General features: G+C 44.5%; 1 protein-coding gene across 1 annotated transcript; it reads left to right on the top strand.

Moving 5' to 3' along the window:
• Positions 1–18,752, top strand: apba1a (amyloid beta (A4) precursor protein-binding, family A, member 1a). The gene is made up of 13 exons (XM_074670055.1): positions 1–102; positions 3,321–4,938; positions 11,998–12,096; positions 12,383–12,422; positions 12,704–12,849; positions 14,141–14,173; positions 14,762–14,848; positions 15,237–15,422; positions 15,711–15,890; positions 16,594–16,806; positions 16,982–17,101; positions 17,182–17,322; positions 17,788–18,752. Exons 2-13 carry the CDS (start codon positions 3,412–3,414, stop codon positions 17,857–17,859), a joined length of 2,844 nt encoding a protein of 947 aa, XP_074526156.1. The 5' UTR covers positions 1–102; positions 3,321–3,411; the 3' UTR covers positions 17,860–18,752.
• Positions 18,753–19,203: the final 451 nt, after the last annotated feature.

Raw genomic sequence — 19,203 nt, forward strand, 5'->3', positions numbered from 1 at the left:
GAGGGAGGGGCAACACACACACACATGTATACACTCAGAGGGAAGATGGAGGACGGAGGCAGCGGTGGGGCGGACCTGCAGCCTCTTCGCAGCTGAATGAAGGTGAGTTCTGGTCTGGCCTGACTCGGTTCAGGTTTTTGTTTCCATTGGTTGGTCTTCGTCACGGTCCGGGTTAGGGGGAGCGGTCTGTAGCTGCAGGTCTGTGGATAACGGAGGAGGGTCGGGACCGTCCGTGCTAATCTTTTTTTTTTTCTGATTCATAAAAACATCAATGCGCTCACAGCACTAACGAGACCAGCAGAAACGGGACTCAGTCCCTAGACCAGGACCTGACCTGGACTTGCAGCGGTATATACGGGCCTTTGTGCCGGTCTGAGGGGGCTGGAGGGGGGTCTGGGTGAGGCACAGAGGCCCTGTTGTCGGCAGGTGCAGAGCCGCAGTCCGGTCCGGATTCTTGTCACTGCGGATCTCTGTGGTCTGAGGTTTCTGCGAGTCCCGGATCCGGACTGATGCTTGTCTTCGTCAATTCAGACAATGCTCGAGTTTAAACCAGAACATATTAAACAGTGTGTGTGTGTGTGTGTGTGTGTATGTATGTGTGTGTTTGTGTGGTCATGTCAGGATGGTTCTGCAGCAGAGCTCATTGAAGTATCTCTGGATGCTGATTGGTTGATTCCTCTCTGAGTGGACATGTGTGTGTGATGAATTAAAGATGTTTGGAATCAAACCTTAAAGCTCACACACACACACACACACACACACACACACACACACACACACACACACACACACACCTCTATCTCATGGTCACTGTGTCACTGGTAGGATGTAGGATCTGTAGGCTGAGCATGCTGAAGGCTGTAGTCTGAGCCTGTAGTGTAGGACGAACAGGCTGTGGGATGAACTGGACGTAGGCTGAGCAGGTTGTAGGATGAACAGGCTGTAGAATGAACAGGTTGTAGGATAAACAGGCTGTAGGATGAACAGGATGTAGGATGAACAGGCTGTAGAATGAACAGGTTGTAGACTGAACAGCCTTAAGGATGAACAGGCTGTAGAATGAACAGGCTGTAGGATGAACAGGCTGTAGGATGAACAGGCTGTAGGATGAACAGGCTGTAGGATGAACAGGCTGTGGGATGAACAGGCTGTAGGCTGAACAGCCTGTAGGCAGAACAGCCTGTAGGCAGAACAGCCTGTAGGCTGAACAGGCTGTAGGATGAACAGGCTGTAGGATGAACAGGCTGTAGGATGAACAGGCTGTAGGATGAACAGGCTGTGGGCTGTAGGATGAACAGCCTGTAGGATGAACAGGCTGTAGGATGAACAGGCTGTGGGCTGTAGGATGAACAGCCTGTAGGATGAACAGGCTGTAGGATGAACAGGCTGTAGGATGAGCAGGTTGTAGGATGAGCTGGCTGTGGGCTGTAGGATGAGCAGACCACTACTTGCAGGCCCTTGGATGTCAGTGTTTGTTTCAACTCTCCTCTGTTGTTGTTCCCATGCTTCTTACTTTGAGAAACATTGTGTTTGAGTGCAATCACAAAGAGCCTGTGATGATGATGCATGACGTCTCTCCCTGTCTTTGTTAAAGGTCAGTGGGTAGCTTTAATCCCCTCCCACCAGGACTGTATAGAGCTCATAAACAGGAAGTCTCTGACTCAAGGTGGTCATGCTGCAGGTCCTATGGGCTGCAGTACCTCAGCTTTTATACATTTCAGGGATCATCCCTGTAATGTATAAAAGCCCCCTCAGACTGGAGAGTTTTTTAAAGGCAACTCTTGCCACACACTTTAACTCTGGGGTTAAAATGTGTTTCTTTCTCCTCAATGAGCAGTATGTGCTATCATGAGCCCCTCCCCTATCCAAAACACAGAGACAGTCCTCACTCCCAGCAGATGAAATCATGCAAGTGCGTGTCACACTATGGTCACCTTTACTGGTCACCAGTCCTGATAAAGGAGGAGGTTTGAAATTTAGACATGGAAAAAAATGGACAGAAGAAAGTTAAATTGTTGCTCTAAACATATTTATGATGTTGTGTTTTACCTGATTTCTGTCTCTCACACTTTATTTTTCTTTCCTACAGAGTCCATGACAATTACATGCAAATGGGTCATTATGCAAATTAGACAGAAGGGTCCTCTAGTGACTTTTAGTGACTTCAGGGACAGACAATAGAGATTTTCCTTACTGAGGAGTTGGCATGTTGACACTAGCAATGTTTCACTCAGCTTTAATGATGTTTGAAACTGCCCCATTTTTCAGTTTTTTCATGACAATACGTGACAGAATTGGTTAAAAATAATCTGTTAATGGTGGATTATTAGGAAATATGGTAATCAAACAACAAAAACAACAACAATGTACACCAAACTGAATCAAAAATAATCAAATTACCTAGACTCGGACTCTGGGGCAGAAAGCCTGATCGGGACATCACTACTCTGAAGAGCAGAGCTGTTACGTGATTCTAACTGTATTTCCATTGACAGTAAATGGCTCAAATCTCTAACCAGAGTGTTCCTGACTGACCTGTATACAGAGCTATGTGCAGGTGGCAAATAATACATGATAAGTTATAAGATACATATTAAAAAGTGGAGCTCAGTGACATGAAGGATAAGAACAGCAGGAATGAAATGATTAGACCTGTATGAATACTGAGGGAACAGGAAAAGCAGAGCCTGTTAGACTGAGACAACTTAAGAGTCTGCAGTGGGTAAGAGGTGTGGGTGTCTGAGACAACCCTGGGAACAAAGGTCACTCTTCTCCTCTGTGTCCTCCAACAGGGACAGTGAAGGCGGCGTCCTGAGGGGAGCCACTCAAACGCTGGGTCCTACATAATCTGACCTGCTAACCTGATTGTCTGTGGCTCATAGATGGATGTTAGAGTCCAGTGATCTATGAGCAGATTCTGAGTGTGCTCTGCAGGTAATCTTAGTTCTGGAGGGTGGCGCAGTGGAACCAGAAGGTTCGGGAAAAAGTAAAAAAAAAAAAAACACAAAAAAAAAAACAAGCATTGAATCATGAGTTTCTGATTCCTGCTGAGTTACACACAAGCGACCAATAGAGGGTGCTCTTTCAAAACCAAAGAGCTGCTCCTTTCTCTTCAACCCTGCAGGAGTGGTTTTATCATGTTTACCATACAGGGGAGCAGATTATACACTCTTCCATTGTTTCCAGACAAATTTACACATCATTCAAAAAAATCAAGCCTATTCTATTCTATTCTATTCTATTCTATTCTATTCTATTCTAGTCTAGGCTTCTAAACTCAATTATCTCTTTCACTAAGATCTTTTTTTATCTTTTCCCAGAATCCTTTGCTCTGACCTCACTCCAGCTCCTGCTGATGATGCGTGTTAAAACGTCAGGCTGACTCGGACAAACCCCAACAACCAGTCCACAATGAACCCCCAGGAGCCCGAACTTGGCCAGGAGGTGACAGAGGAGGCTGACACACCCCCTCGCTACTATCAAAACAACCACAGTCGGTCCCGTAACCATAGCAACCAGGACAAGCGCTACAGACGCAGTGACGCTTTGGCTGCAGGAGGTGCTGGCAGTCGAGCCGTAGCCCAACAACAACGCCGCCCACAGGAGGATCCAGATTCAGGCCAACAGAGAGGACCATCACCCCCTCAGCCCCCCGGACCCATCCCTAGACCTGCAGTGGCCCGGTACCGCAGACAGGGCGACAGTGAGGCCCGGATCCGAGTCCAGCAGCAGCGGCACAGGCAGAGGCAGCAGAGGGAGGCAGAGCGAGCTCAGCAGCAGGAGAAACAGATGTACACCCGTGAAGATGAGCATGAACGGGACGACTCTGCGCTGGCTCGCTCAGCCAGCACAGAGAGTGGCTTTCACACACACACAGACCGCGCAGAAGGCGATGATGGCCTGGTCATGATGTCACTGGATCCTGAGGGCCAGGTAGAGGCTGAAGACGAGACAGGAAACTATGGGGTCCAGCTTCGACCAGAAGCAGAGGGGTACACTGAGAGCGCTGAGGCCGAACAGCTACACCTCCGTCCACATCCTCAGTTTCCTCCTCAGCCTCCTCCTCGGGACCCCCTACCTGACATCCAGAACCCCAACAGACCAGATGACTCTGAGGACATGGTCAATGCTGGATACTCCAACTATGTCTACACTCAGCCCATCAGCTCCCCCTTGGGACAGGATGGGGTCTTGGCTGTTCTGAAGTCAGACAGTTTAGACGCTGGGCTGGCAGACGAGGCGTACTCTGAGCCATACGACATCTACTCGCTCTCTGAGCACGTATATGAGGAAATCTGTGACACACCCTCCTCTGGTCCTCCAGCTGCAGATAGGCCTGAGTCCTCCCAGCAGAAGAGGGCTGGCTTCCAGCTCTTTGAAGGCCGGGCAGGGAGCAGAGACTACCATCAGCAGGAGGCCGTGGGCTCCCGCCTGCGTCACTATGATGAACGCTCAGATGGAGAGTCTGACAGTCCTGAGAAGGAGGCAGAGTTTGCCCCATACCCTCGAGCTGACAGCTACGATAAGGAAGAGGACGTGGACCACACAGGGCCTGAGGTCAAAGGTGGTCTGAGCCTCCACAGCTCCCATCGGGCTACAGAAAATACACCAGAGGAAGAAGACCAGTCCCCAGAAGGAGACAAAGGCCACTCTGAGACCAACTCTCATAAAAACCACAGAGCAGTCAGCCAAGATAAACCTGGCCGAAAACAGGAAGTAAGCCCTTCAGAGGAGGCGGGGTCAATGAGGAACAGTCAGGACAAGAGAGACGCCATTTCTCTCGCCATTAAGGACATCAAAGAGGCCATAGAGGAGGTGAAGACCAGGGCGGTCAGGTCTCCGTACACCCCGGATGAACCAAAAGAACCCATCTGGGTAATGAGACAGGACCTGAGCCCCACTGCAGAGTGTGACCTACAGCAAACAGCAGGGGGCAGTGTGAGTACAGCAGTTCTGGTAATCAAGGTGACATTAAAGCTCTGTCAGTGTGAGGACCCATGGGTTCAATAACACCACCCACAAAAACCACGACCCAGCATGGAACTAGAACAGTCAATACAGCATCAATCAATACATGTGTCACTTCATCAATCAGACAATCAATTCATCAATTCATCAATTAAACAATCACTCCATCATTCATTTCATCACTTTATCAATCAATCCATCAGTCTATCCACCACTTTATCTATCTACATGTCACTATATTAATCTGTCGATCACTTTATCAATCTGTCACTCCATCAATCTATCCGCCACTTCATCACTCATTCCATCAGCCAACCAATCAACCAACCAACCAAACAACCTATCAAACAAAAATCTTTGAATCCATTAATTAATCCAGGTGGTTACACCCTGTTCTTCCTAGCTAGCGAATGAGACAGGTGTGAAACTTCAAAGACTGATAGTTATCAAACTTTAACAGTGAGGAAGAGGATGTCAGTAAAAGTGATGGTGAAGGTAAAAAAAAAGTAATGTCATGAGCTGTGATGCTGATAATTCCAGTGACAGTGATGCTGATAATGTTGGAAACAGTTATAATGATGACGATGAAGATGATGGTGATGATAACAAAGATGATTAGGGTGATGATGATGATGATGATAAAGATGATATTGATAGTGATGATGATAGTGATGTTGATAATGATGATGATGGTGATGGTGATGATTATGATGATAAAGATGATATTGATAGTGATGATGATGGTGATGATGATAATGATAATGATGGTGGAGATGGTGGTAATGGTGATGATAATGATGGTGGAGATGGTGATAATGGTGATGATAAAGATGATGTAAATAGTGATGATGATGATAGAGATGGTGATAATGGTGATGATGATAAAGATGATGTAAATAGTGATGATGATGGTGATGTTGATAATGATGATAATGGTTAATATGGTGATAATGATGATGATGATAAAGATGATGTTGATAATGGTGATGATGATAGTGGTCTATAATAAGGATGATGATTGAGATGGTGATAATGGTGATGATGATAAAGATGATGTTGATAGTGATGATGATAATGATGTTGACGATGGTAGAGATGGTAGAGATGGTGATAATGGTGATGATGATAATGGCGAGGATGATAAAGATGATGTATATAGTGATGATGATGATGATGTTGATAATGATGATGATGGTGGAGATGGTGATAATGATGATGATGATAAAGATGATGTTGATAATGGTGATGATGATTGTGGTCTATAATAAGGATGATGACTGAGATGGTGATAATGGTGATGATGATAAAGATGATGTTGATAGTGATGATGATAATGATGTTGACAATGTTGACAATGGTGATGATGGTAGAGATGGTGATAATGGTGATGATGATAATGGTGATGATGATAAAGATGATGTAAATAGTGATGATGATGATGATGTTGATAATGATGATGATGGTGGAGATGGTGATAATGGTGATGATGATAAAGATGATGTTGATAGTGATGATGATAATGATGTTGATAATGATGATGATTGTAGAGATGGTGATAATGGTGAAAATGCCCGTGACACTGATGGTTATAATGCTGCTACTGCTGATGTCAGTGACAGTGATGAAGATGATAATAAAAGTGATGAGGATGATGATGGTGAATATGGTGATGAAGCTGATGATGTCAGTGACAGTGAAGATGATTATTATGATGGTGGTGATAATGCTTAAAATGTCAGTGACACTGGTGACTAAAGCCGCGTTTCCACCAATCAGTCCGGGTCGGTTCGTCTCGGTTCGGTGCGCTTTTAGCGGCGTTTCCACTGACTCATCCCGGGACGGATCCCTAAAAAGTGAGACGAGCCGTCCCACTTTTTTGGGACCCTTTCGTATGGGTGCCAGACTGAACCAATCCGCTCTCGGAAGGTGGAGCAACACACTGCAGACCGTTGATTGGTCAAAAGAATCGTCACTTACTCCGACAGCTGCTGCGTTTCTCCTGGTGGCTCACAGACTTCTCTGAAACGAAGCTCGATTGCACTTTGTAACAGAGAGTTACATGAAAGTCACAGAGAGGAGGAAATGCTGCATGTCTTCCATCCGTGCTCTTTGTTTACTGTGTCGCGTTTTCTTCTTTGTTGGATTTAATAGCGGGGTAAGCTGCTACTGCGTCGTGCTATTGTTTACCAGCTGCGCCTTCCAGCATCCGGCTTGCCCACCACGAGAGGGCACAGTTTGCTGTGGAAACGCGAACAGGATCAGACTTAACTGTCCCAAATCGTCCCAAACCGTACTGAACCGACCGGAACTGCTTGGTGGAAACGCAGCTTAAGACGATGATTACGATGATAGTGATGAAGCTGATGATGTCAGTAGCAGTGATGAAGATGATGATGGTGATGAAGCTGACAGTCTGTAGCTGTTGATCAGCTGCTCTTCTCAGTGTGATATGTGCCCCTCTGCACCTCCTCTCCTCTCCTCTCCTCTCCTCTCCTCTCCTCTCCTCTCCTCTCCTCTCCTCTCCTCTCCTCCTGATGATTTATTGATGGTCGTGAGTCAGGCAGACAGGTAGAGGGTGTCACAGGTTCAATAATTTAGTGAGTGTCAGATAACAGGAGACAGGAGCTGTTAGTCTTTCCATCATGATGGTCTGTTTCCTCCGTGCAGCTTTAAAAACATCAACAGCTGTTTGTATCAAAGAATCTTTACACCAGGAACTCCATAACTTACCCACTGAGGGTTCATAGTTCACATGAACAAACTGAGATCAGTTCCACAGACACAACCAAAGCCAAGCTGAAGAAGAACAGTTAACTCTCATCATAATCAGTGAGCATTCATGTGTTCACACACAGAAACATAATGTGTTAATGAGGTCATTTTAACGTGCTCACTCTCTGAGAACTGTTTGATGCTGTTTAGTGAAAGTTGACACATGGTAACATCTACACACAAGTTCAACATTCAGGTGTTCACATCCAGACGTCTATGTCCTTACAAAGAACAGAGACTTACAGTCAGCAATAATGTGTTCACAAACAAAGTGAATGAACACATGAATAGTGACCGAGTGATGGAGTGATGGAGCAGCCTGTCCTGTTTCCTGAGGGTGGATGTGATACCTGAGGATACCTGATGTTACCTGAGCTGTGTCAGGGCTGCATATAAACACAGGCTGTGTCTCTGAGGGTCAGTGGACCTGCTGCTTCTGTAGACTCTGTGGACTCTGTGGACACCTGAGTTTATTCCACTAAAGGATGGAGAATTTCTGGATGTATCAGTTAGAGAAGCTGGAGGAGGAAGAGAGCGCACAGGAGGCGCAGCGAGGAGCAGGGACAGAAACAGAGGTGTGTTTCATTTTCAAGCTGTGATGGTGTAGAGCGGTGTGTGAGTTTGACATGAATACTTTTTATTATTTAGGAATTCACTCATTTACAGAATCGGAGCTCTCGGATGATTTGTTTGTCTATTACAAGGCACAGCAAGAAAAAAACGTAATCTAATGAATGAACTGGGTATCCAAAGATTACTGTATTAATCAAAAGTGAACATAAGTGCAAATGTATGGGTTCTGCTATTACAACATTCAGAAAGTTCTCCTGAGTAACCGCAAAGATCCTGCAAAACTCAACGCCAACAAACCACTGCACATGTGTAACATGTGTTACATTAGAGTGGGATACTAACACAGAGTAATTTCTGTCTTTACACCTGTGCAGGTGAACTAACCCACAGTGTGAAAAGAGACGTTCAAAGGACGTCCCTTTCACCTCATTTTTTGATGTTGTGGTCACCTGAAGGTGCAGACTGTTCTTCCAGGCAACCACTTTCTCCACAAAGTGGTTAAATTAGTAACTGAGATACTCCTTCATAAATGTAATTAGTTACCAGGGAAAGTAAATATTATGTTACTTTTTTGAAAAACCTTTAGTTTTGCTAAAGAATTCAGTTTTTGAGCAGGATTTGCTCTGGGACATTATGTTCACATGTCTGTTCTTGTCTTTTCCATCTCTGACGTTGAAGTGGTCTCTGTTTACTTCCATCCTGAAAATGACGTTAATGTAGAGCCGGTAGGCTGACTCCCATCCTGAAAACTCTGCAGCTCTTGTCCTGTGTCTGGCTGAGTGATCCAGGTCAGATAGACCTGCCAACTCTCCTGATTCAGGAGGGATTCTCCTGCTTTATAACCCTGTCTCTGGCTCCACATCCGACTTGTAATTTCTCCTGATTAACCCCTTATTTATTTAAGTCTGGTCCTGTCATCTCTGATATTTTTTCAAATCAAAACAAGTCGCCTACTTGTCCCTTACATTCAAACCTGGAAAAGCATCCACCCCTCTCTCTGGAGAAGGTTTGGTCCAAAGATGCTGCAGGAGATCCTCTCTGACTGCAGGTCACACAGACACACACAGGTAGCTGTGTGATATTTGTTGATGAAAAGTTGACTCTAGCATCAGCTCTTTGTTAAAGACGTATCAACATGATTGTTCTCATCATTACTTGAGTGTCTGACGCTTTTCCCCACATTTTATTTGCAGCTCCTCTTGTGTCTGGCAGAGCAAGTCAGGTCAGATAAATAGCAACACACCACATTTCACTGTTGGTAACCATAGACTGTACAAAAAAATGGACCTCATCTTGTTCAGCTCGAAGTGAGGTCTCCGCAAAAACTGCTCCCCCTGGTGGCTGGCTGCAGTATAGGTAAAAAGAAACTTTGCTATTTTTGTCACCAGCTCCACTCTGATTCTCCCAGAATCCATCACAGTCTCTACTGTGCAGACACTGGCTGCAATTGCTGCCAATAGCTGTGCCTGTGATGGGGGTATTTTGGCTTCAAATCCGTACAATGGTAAATGGCAGAGCCACACTGTCCACTCTATATACAGTCTATGTCAGTAACAGAACAGTAAAAGGCGTTACACTTTTCTATTTCAAAGCTGCTGCTGAGCCAATTGTAGCTACAGGAATATTGACCTCCACAGGAAAACACACCACCATTTCAGATTTGAGAACAGGAAGTAGAAACAAACAAACAAACAAACAAAATATTACTTTGATTCAACACTAATATTTAACGCTGGACGTCCAAAAATGGTGATGGAAGGACATCCTTTGAATGTCTCTGTCCTCAGTGGGCTCACTCATATACCCCGTCCAAAAAGCAGATGTTCAGATGTTGAACTGTATACTGACATCCAGGTGGGGTCATGGTAAGACGTCCAAATAGTAGACTTGATTTGAATGTTGTGCTGACGTCCAGGTTTGGTCTTGGACCAGCAGATGCGTTGTAGACTTGATCAGCACATCCATCAGACGTCTGACGTTCAGTGGGGCACAATGCCTGTAGTTGTGTTTCTGATGAAGCCAGAAGAACCAAATAAAGTTCTGATGGATCAGAAATCTGCTGCTTTTGTCCTAAGAACCAAATGTCTCAAAAAGAGTTAAAGGATGGCATACCTGAAAGCTCCCAGACCTCCCATGTGCTTACTTGAGATGCCAGAGCTGATAAAGAGGAGAGCGCCTCTCCCCTGTAACCGTAAAGTGTTTTAAAACTTTAATCTGTTTGTCTCAACACGCCTCAGTGCAGCTGGGTTTGGGCTCTAAGGTTTGACTGCTTCATGTGATCAAAGCACAAGTGTATGGGAAAGGGAAAAAGCAGTGAAGCTGTCCTGATGGATCCTCTTCTCTTTGATGGACTGGATTATCTGCGCTTCCTTCTCTTTCAGTTTTGCTTCATAACCACTGTAATACTTTTTTTTACTGGGAAGCAGAATATGGCTGTTTCCCAAAGCCCATGTACCTTGCCTTGCCTTGCCTTGGAAGGCAGTGCCTCCAAAGCCACTTCCAATCCAAGACAAGTGTCCTGCCTCTGCTCAAAAGGAGATGCAAACAGAACAGCCTACAGTTGCATATTTTTTACCATCAGATTCCTGTCACAAATGTTTATGTAATTGGAGTTACATTGTCTTACATAACATGTGTTGCACTGTGGACAGTGCTTGGAAAGTTTATACAAACGTGGGAGTAGACCGTATGCTCAAGCAGGTACTAATATTGTCATGGCTTGCCACTTTTGTACGTTTTTTGCTTTTTTATTGCCACATCATTGACACTCCCAATAAGTTGTTATTTTCAGAGGTGTATTTTGTTGCTTACATTTGAATTGGAATTTACAGCACGCCTCCACTGGAGCGTCTCTCTCTGGTGCATCTTTTCCTTCCATTTTTTTCCTTTTTCGTAGATTTGCGCATTGCATGTTGGGTATTTATAGCCATGGTAAGGCAGCCAAGGATACACCTGTGTATCCTTGGTCAACTAGCCACATGCTAACCAAACGGAGGACATATGCCTCCAGAGGACATGAACATTGGAACAGCTCTTGGGCAGCGACTGATGATGTGGATGTCTGCCCACGCCCACATCAGACCAAGGCAAGGCAAGGTACCTGGGCTTTGGGACACAGCCCAGTTGTGGTTACTCACAAAGTGTTTCCAGCTGCAGTAGATTCTGCTGTTTGGATCTGGATCATTCATAGTCCTGCAGAATCAGAGAACAGATGATGGTTTTCCTAAACATCATCAGTCTGATGACGATGACACTTTCGGTCTTCAAGAATATGAAGTATGATATTGAACCTGGAAAAACCTGACACCCTGTATTTAAAATGATTTATTCTCTCAGTATGAAGGCACCAGAACACACCAGAACACAGATCCCCTTGTTGTGGGAATGAAGCATTGGAATGTGTTGAGATGAATGAGCTCATAGTAATCGTGTTAATGGTGATGGTAATTATTTCTCAGACTATAATCATACCACCAAAACCTCAAATCACTGCATCCCCATTACCTTTCAGGGTCCATTTGAAACGCAACCCTGCAGACCATAAACCTCTCAAAGCTGGGACATCCCTCTGAAGTCTGTGACTGGTCTTAACTCTCTGTCTGTGATATTCATGTTGGAACATGCTGGAGGAGTTCCCGGGCTCTGATTGGAGGACTCACTGAGCGTTTGCTTCTTCTTTTACAGTCCCCTCGCTCAGGCTCTCCATCCCCTCCAGGTGCAGAGTCGTCCAGCCTCCACCTCCTGCAGGACCACACCTTTGACTCCTCCCCCTCCAGCAAAGAGGTCAGAGTTTAAGAAAACAGATGCTGGGACTAAGATATAAAGAAAATTAAACACATAGTACAAAGTAAAGCAGAAAGTATCATTCACAGCAAGTTTAACTTTAATTTTCAATGAAAACAGCTCCTTTTGAAAACTAGCTGATTTTTGATGGAAATAGGTTTTACTCTCGAAAGCAGATTTGAATCCAGTTTTTGTTTCCTTTTTCTGTTTTTAATTAGACACTGATTTGAGATGAAAGACAATGACTTAAGGACATAATTGGAAACTGTTTTTTATCTTTTTTCAGTCCAGGAGAAGTCTGGCATCATTCCCCACATATGTGGAAGGTGAGCATGCCCTCTTGTGGTCAGGAGGAGTAAAACCATGAAGCTTTCGAAGTAAATGGGAGGGGTAATGTACTGTGTGTAAAACATGAATGGACAAAATACGAATGTCTGTGGATTCTCCACTTTGACAAACTGAGAAATTATAGAGCAAACACACACACACACACACACACACACACACACACACACAGACACACACACACACACACACACACACACACACACACACACACACACACAGGTCAGTTTGTATTTACGTCACGGTTTTCTTGTCCTCCTAGTTCCTGGACCATGTGACCCTGAGGACCTCATTGATGGTATCATCTTTGCTGCCAACTACCTTGGCTCAACTCAGCTGCTGTCAGACAAAACACCGTCCAAGAACATCCGCATGATGCAGGCACAGGAAGCTGTCAGCAAGATAAAGGTTTGATTCTTCTTTTTAATCAGACAGACCTTAAAGTGATGAGCTGTTGGATAATTCTGTTGCACTCTCAGCTTCAAACACCTCCTCATGGCGCCACTAAGGTTTTTTTCACCAATGATTGGTATGTTGCAGAATTTTTATTTAAATGATTGACTGCGATTACCATGAACTGAAGTCATTATAGACCATAATTATGTTAAGCTGTGTGATTAACTGTATGATTATCAGTAGGTTTAACTGTAGTAACTATAAACTGTATGATCAACTGTAGTTATGGTCAACTGGTGTTATTATTATCTGTTGTAATGGATACTGAATTTATGGTTAACCATGGTAACTCTGTGATTAAAATAGACATGATTGACTGTAGATATTATCAACTGTATTTAATATAAACTGTATGATTAACTGTTCTAATGGTTGACTAATGATATATTTAACTGTGGTTGTGATAAGCTGTGTAAATGATTAACTAAGGATCAGGTAAACTGTTGTCATGGTGAATTGTACTAAAAGTAAAATTATCATAAACTGTAGTAACAGATAATTGTGGTTATATTAAACTCTTGTAATAGTAAGGTGTAGTAATGGTTGCTTTAGAAATGGTTTACAAAGGGCTACATAAACTGTAACTGTGGTTAACTTTAGTAAAGGTTAATGGTGGTTGTGGTTAACTGTAGTAAGAGTTATCTGTGGTTATGGTTAACTGTAGTAATAGTTACCTGTGGTTAGGTTAATGGTAGTTGTATTTAACTGTGGTTATGTTAAACTGTAGTTGTGGTTAACTGTAGTAATAGTTACCTGTGGTAAGGGTTAACTTTAGTTGTTGTTAACGGTAGTAAAACTAACCTGTGGTCAGGGTTAACTGTAGTGGTTGTTAACTGCAGTAAAAGTAACCTAAGGTAATTTTAAGTGTTGTTGTGGTTAACTGTAGTAATAGTTATCTGTGGTTAGGGCAATTATAGTTGTTGTTAACTGTAGTAAAAGTAACCTGTGGTCAGGGTTAAGTGTAGTTGTGGTTAACTGTAGTTTTAGTTACTTGTGGTTATGGTTAACTGTAGTTGTGGTTAACTGTAGTTGTGGTTAACTGTAGTTATGACTCTACCTTTGCAGGATGTTTTTTACAACATGTTAAATGAAATATACAGTCTTAGATCACATTCAGGAACTTTGTGTCACACAGGTTTTTTTTTTTCAATAGTGTGACCAACCTTTATGATCCTGTTTGTGTGTTGACATGTGTGATGTTAATCATGTGCTCAGTTCCTTTCTCTGTCTGTCATTCCTGCAGACGGCTCAGAAGGTGGCCCAGAACAAGAAGAAGGTGAAGTACATGTGTACATTTTTAACCCTTCTTTAGTTCTGTGTGTGTGTGTGTAAACTATTAGTTTTAATGCACGACTTATCTTTTCTGCTCCTTTGCCCAACTTTTATCCGTCCTCCTGTCCTGTAATGTTTGTTGAACTCAAGCTGATAAATCCATTCATTTAAAAACGTCATCTGGAGGAGATGATTGTTTGTAGATTGATGTGTTTCTGCAGAACGGACAGAGCTTTAGCATTGATGTGAAGGAACAAAACTTGTGAAGAGCAGAGAGTGGGGGCTGACCTGAAGCAAAGGGTTAAGGCTGACAGACTAGCAACTTCTGGGGTCTGGACTGTAGCCCTGATCCAAGGCAGTGCCGTCTACTGGGTCTGTGTCTGACTCAGTGCAGCAGCCTGGTTAAGTTCATCAATCCATGTGACGCTCACCAGGTTTGAGGCTGAACTCAGTGCATTTGATCTATAAAACTGTCATCTGTTGTGTGCATGTGTGTGTGCGTGTGTGTGTGTGTGTGTGTGTGTGTGTGTGTGTGTGTGTGTGTGTGTGTGTGTGTGTGTGTGTGTGTGTGTGCGTGCGTGTGCATTCATAGACTTTTGAAGGTGAGCCTCAGCCAATGGCAGAAGTGGATCTGTTCATCTCCACACAGAGAATCAAAGTGCTGAACGCAGACTCACAGGTAACACACACACACACACACACACACACACACACACACACACACACACACATACACACACACACACACACACACACACACACACACACACACACACACACACACACACACACACACACACACACACAAAACAATACACAGTATCACCTCCAACATCTTGTATCAGTGTGTTTGGTATCCGAGCTTAGCTCAATATAATCGGTTCTGATCTTGTTTGATCTGGTCTGATGTGGTCTGATGTGGTCTGATCTGGTTTGATGTGATCTGATGTGGTGTGATCTGGTTTGATGTGGTCTGATGTGGTCTGATCTGGTTTGATGTGATCTGATGTGGTCTGATCTGGTTTGATGTGGTCTGATCTGGTTTGATGTGGTTCTATGTAAATAAGGAGACCATGATGGACCATCCTCTGAGGACTATTTCTTACATCGCTGACATTGGTAACGTGGTGGTTCTGATGGCCCGCCGCAGGATGCCCCGCCCAGACTCCCAGGAGAACCTGGAGGCCTCAGTGCCGGGTCAGGAGAGCAAGCGGCAGTACAAGATGATCTGTCATGTGTTTGAGTCTGAAGACGTGAGTCTAACACTGACATCATAAAGTGATGCATGAATGCATGAATGCTCTTATTTCTAACGTAAAAAAAATGCATGAAACACTTGACTGGTCACCATCATGACAGGAGGCTGAAATATCAAACCTTATTGTTATCATGTATCAGACTTCTTTCTTTTCCTTTTCCTCTAAAAGAATTTGTCATAGTCAAATGCCAATGGTTGAGTTTTATTTCTGAGGGCATAGTCTAGATGCTCCGTGACCTAACTGATGGTTGCAACCAATGTATGGGTTCTCCTGTTCCCTCAGGCCCAGCTAATTGCTCAGTCCATCGGGCAGGCCTTCAGTGTAGCCTATCAGGAGTTCCTCCGAGCTAACGGGATAAACCCTGAGGACCTGAGCCAAAAGGAGTACAGTGACCTGCTGAACACACAGGACATGTACAACGATGACCTCATCCACTTCTCCAAGTCGGAGAACTGCAAAGATGTGAGTTTACATCCCTGACTGAATCCTGACAAGCTGTTTTTCCCAAGACAGACTCTGACAGGTGCTTCTGATGTGTTCCTGCTCTGCAGCATGCCTTCAAACCAATCAGAAAGCCTTGTTTCCACCAAATGGTTCAGTTTGGTTCATGTCAGAACAGCACTCATTTTGTGGCATTTTCTTTGACTTAAGCCAGGACAGGTCCAAAAACTACCAACTCGTACCGTCTCACTTTTTGGTGCCCTTCTGTTGGAGTGTGTCAAGTTTTTCTTCTTCATTGGATTCATTAGCAGGTACACTGAGTCGCTCTGCTGTGGCATTACGCTATGACATTGCTGACGCAGCTATCATCATCCAGCTTACACGCCACCTACCAAGAAGGCTAAGGTTGGCTGCGGAAACACAAACAGAATCAGGCTTTACTGATCCAACCTGTACCAAACTGTACCGCTCCAAACTGGAATACCTGGTGGAAACGAGGCTATAGTGGTAGATACTGCCCAACAGGGGGCCACTGTTTGAACCTCTGCTGTAGAATCAGCACCATCATCTCAAAGTGTGAGCCAAGTCTCTGCAAGTCTCTTAAAGTGCCAACAACCTTCTGATATGTGCGAGCTTTAGATAGCCTGGGTTTTGGCCAGTCCAAGCAGACTGATTGGACAGTTGTGTTTCTTGACCTCTGACTGGTCACTCTGCTGTCACTCAGGTGCTCATAGAAAAAGGTAAAGGTGAGATTCTGGGCGTGGTCATTGTGGAGAGTGGATGGGGCTCCATCCTGCCCACAGTCATCATCGCCAACATGATGCATGCTGGTCCAGCGGAGCGGTCAGGCAGACTAAACATTGGAGACCAGATCATGTCAATCAATGGGACCAGTCTGGTGGGACTTCCTCTGTCCACCTGCCAGAGCATCATTAAGGTGAGGCTTGATTCCCAGTGGACACCATCCAAAACCAAATCCATGCATAGATCACATTCATCAACCAGGACATGGGCATCTCATGATGGCATCAGGGGCAGGGGGTACGCTTATGACAGAGAGCAGTGTGGGGCATCAAAGTCAGTCTGACTGTGGCTGGTTTTCCTCTCTGCAGGGTCTGAAGAACCAGGCCTGTATCAAACTGAACATTGTCAGATGTCCCCCAGTGACCACTGTGCTCATCAGACGTCCTGATCTCCGCTACCAGCTGGGCTTCAGCGTGCAGAACGGCATCGTGGGTACTTCTTTGATTGTCTGTATTTCTAAGGTTACACATTCAGACATGGTGTGTTGTAACTTCATATTCATTCACAGATATGTAGCCTGATGCGGGGTGGCATCGCTGAGCGTGGCGGGGTCAGGGTGGGTCATCGCATCATCGAGATCAACAGCCAGAGCATAGTGGCCACGCCCCATGAAAAGATTGTCCACATCCTGTCCAATGCTGTGGGAGAGGTAAGAATTAAAGAAGAACACAGAGCACACCTTTACAAGAGCATGACTCAGCAATATGCTGGCGATGACTCAGCATGTTTCATAGAGACATGACTAAGTGTTTCAGTGGAGATGACTCAGCATGTTTAATTCAGAGACATAACTCAGCGTTACACTGGAGATGACTCAGCATGTTTACACTGGAGATGACTCGGCATGTTCAATTCAGACATAACTCAGCGTTACACTTGAGATGACTCAGCATGTTTAATACAGAGACATGACTCGGCATGTTTACACTGGAGATGACTCAGCATGTTTCATACAGAGACATAACTCAGCGTTACACTGGAGATGATTTAGCATGTACAATACAGAGACAGATCTATGCGAACATACTAACTGAACCACACCTATTTATCCCTGCATCCACCCATCCTGATTTGTTGTGTGTTTTTCTCTGACCCTGGTCTCTCTGTGTCTCAGATCCACATGAAGACGATGCCTGCAGCCATGTACCGCCTGCTAACAGCTCAGGAGCAGCCTGTTTACATTTAACCTGTCAGAGGCCTGACACCCCTACAACACACACAGTTATACTGACAGATATTACACACACACACACACACACACACACACACACACTGACACTCACACACACTCTCTCTAACCCCTCGTGGTCAGCTGGTCCCTCCCTCTCCCCCTGCTGGTCAATACAGTGAGCTGTGATAGGTTGTTTCTTCAGCCTGCTCTTCATCACACACACTCAAATCTTCAAACACTGACTGGAGAACAAGAAGCTCAAACTGTAGCTGATGTTTTTCTGCTCTGTGCTGTGTTCCCTGTATCTCAGCATGATTTAGCCTCTGGAGAGTCTCCAGAGTCCAGATTTAATCAGTTTCTGTCCTTGTTCAGGAAGCAAGCACAGTCAGGAACCTTATTTTGATGAGCTGGGCCCTGAGCCCTGAGTGAGGACTGAAAGGCGAGCTGCACATGGAGTCCTGACCTTTAGAGCTGACTACTTCCTGCCACGCTGCTATCTCACTCCACCCTCTGCCTGTTTCATGCTCTGTATTCTCTCATTCTGTGATCATCTCATGGTACTGAAGGAAGCTGCAGTATGAACGACCTTACTGAGACAGTCCGATAACCCAACACCTGGGTCCTCTGAACCCTGACCTCAGCTCCTCACATCCATGGTCTGCTGAATGACTCAGTTCTGGCTGAAAGAGGTCTTTTTACATCATATGTGAGAGAAAATATTAGTCTCACAGGGCTGTTTCCTGTGGTATACACACAGTAATCAGATAAAAAAGGTGTGTAATAACACATTAAATACACACAATACACTAATGTCATACAACAGCAGAGTACAGCAAACACACATTAACATAATAAAACATACTAATCCAACTGTGAAGACATCTGGCCAAACAGGTGAAAACCATAGACTGTATATAGAGTGGACAGCAAGGCTCTGCCATTTACCATTGGATGGTTTTGAAGCCAAAATAGCCCTGTCACAGGCGCTACCATTGTAGCAGTTTGCAGCCAGATTCTGCGCAGTAGAAACGATGAGGGATTCTGGGAGAATCTGACATATTTTACAATCCCCGAAGAAATACACCAGAATGGCATCTGTCAAACATCCTTAAAGGTTACATGAAACCTTGTTTTTAACCTCGTGTAACTAATGAAAACAAAACTTTTCAGAAAAAAAGACAACTTGAATACAAGACAGCCAAATGATATCTTCAAATCACCACAACAATCCGACGTGAGAAACATTTCTACGAGATGTATTAATTTTTGAAGTTTGACCACAGCCCATCTGGAATGGCTGGAAAGCCATGTTTTGAAACCTATACTGCAGCCAGCCACCAGGGGGAGCAGTTTTTGTGA

The sequence above is a fragment of the Halichoeres trimaculatus genome, unplaced genomic scaffold, assembly GCF_033239565.1.
Source record: "Halichoeres trimaculatus isolate MK-OKI-2021-1 unplaced genomic scaffold, fHalTri1.1 fHalTri1_scaffold_5, whole genome shotgun sequence".
NCBI lineage: Eukaryota > Metazoa > Chordata > Actinopteri > Labriformes > Labridae > Halichoeres > Halichoeres trimaculatus.

Bases quoted from the DNA above. Each gene is read 5' to 3' on its own strand.
- apba1a (XM_074670055.1), top strand. From the start codon at position 3,412: ATGAACCCCCAGGAGCCCGAACTTGGCCAGGAGGTGACAGAGGAGGCT. The intron at 15,423-15,710 runs GTGAGTCTAACA...CTGTTCCCTCAG, and splicing joins ATGTGTTTGAGTCTGAAGAC to GCCCAGCTAATTGCTCAGTC. The intron at 15,891-16,593 runs GTGAGTTTACAT...GCTGTCACTCAG, and splicing joins AGTCGGAGAACTGCAAAGAT to GTGCTCATAGAAAAAGGTAA.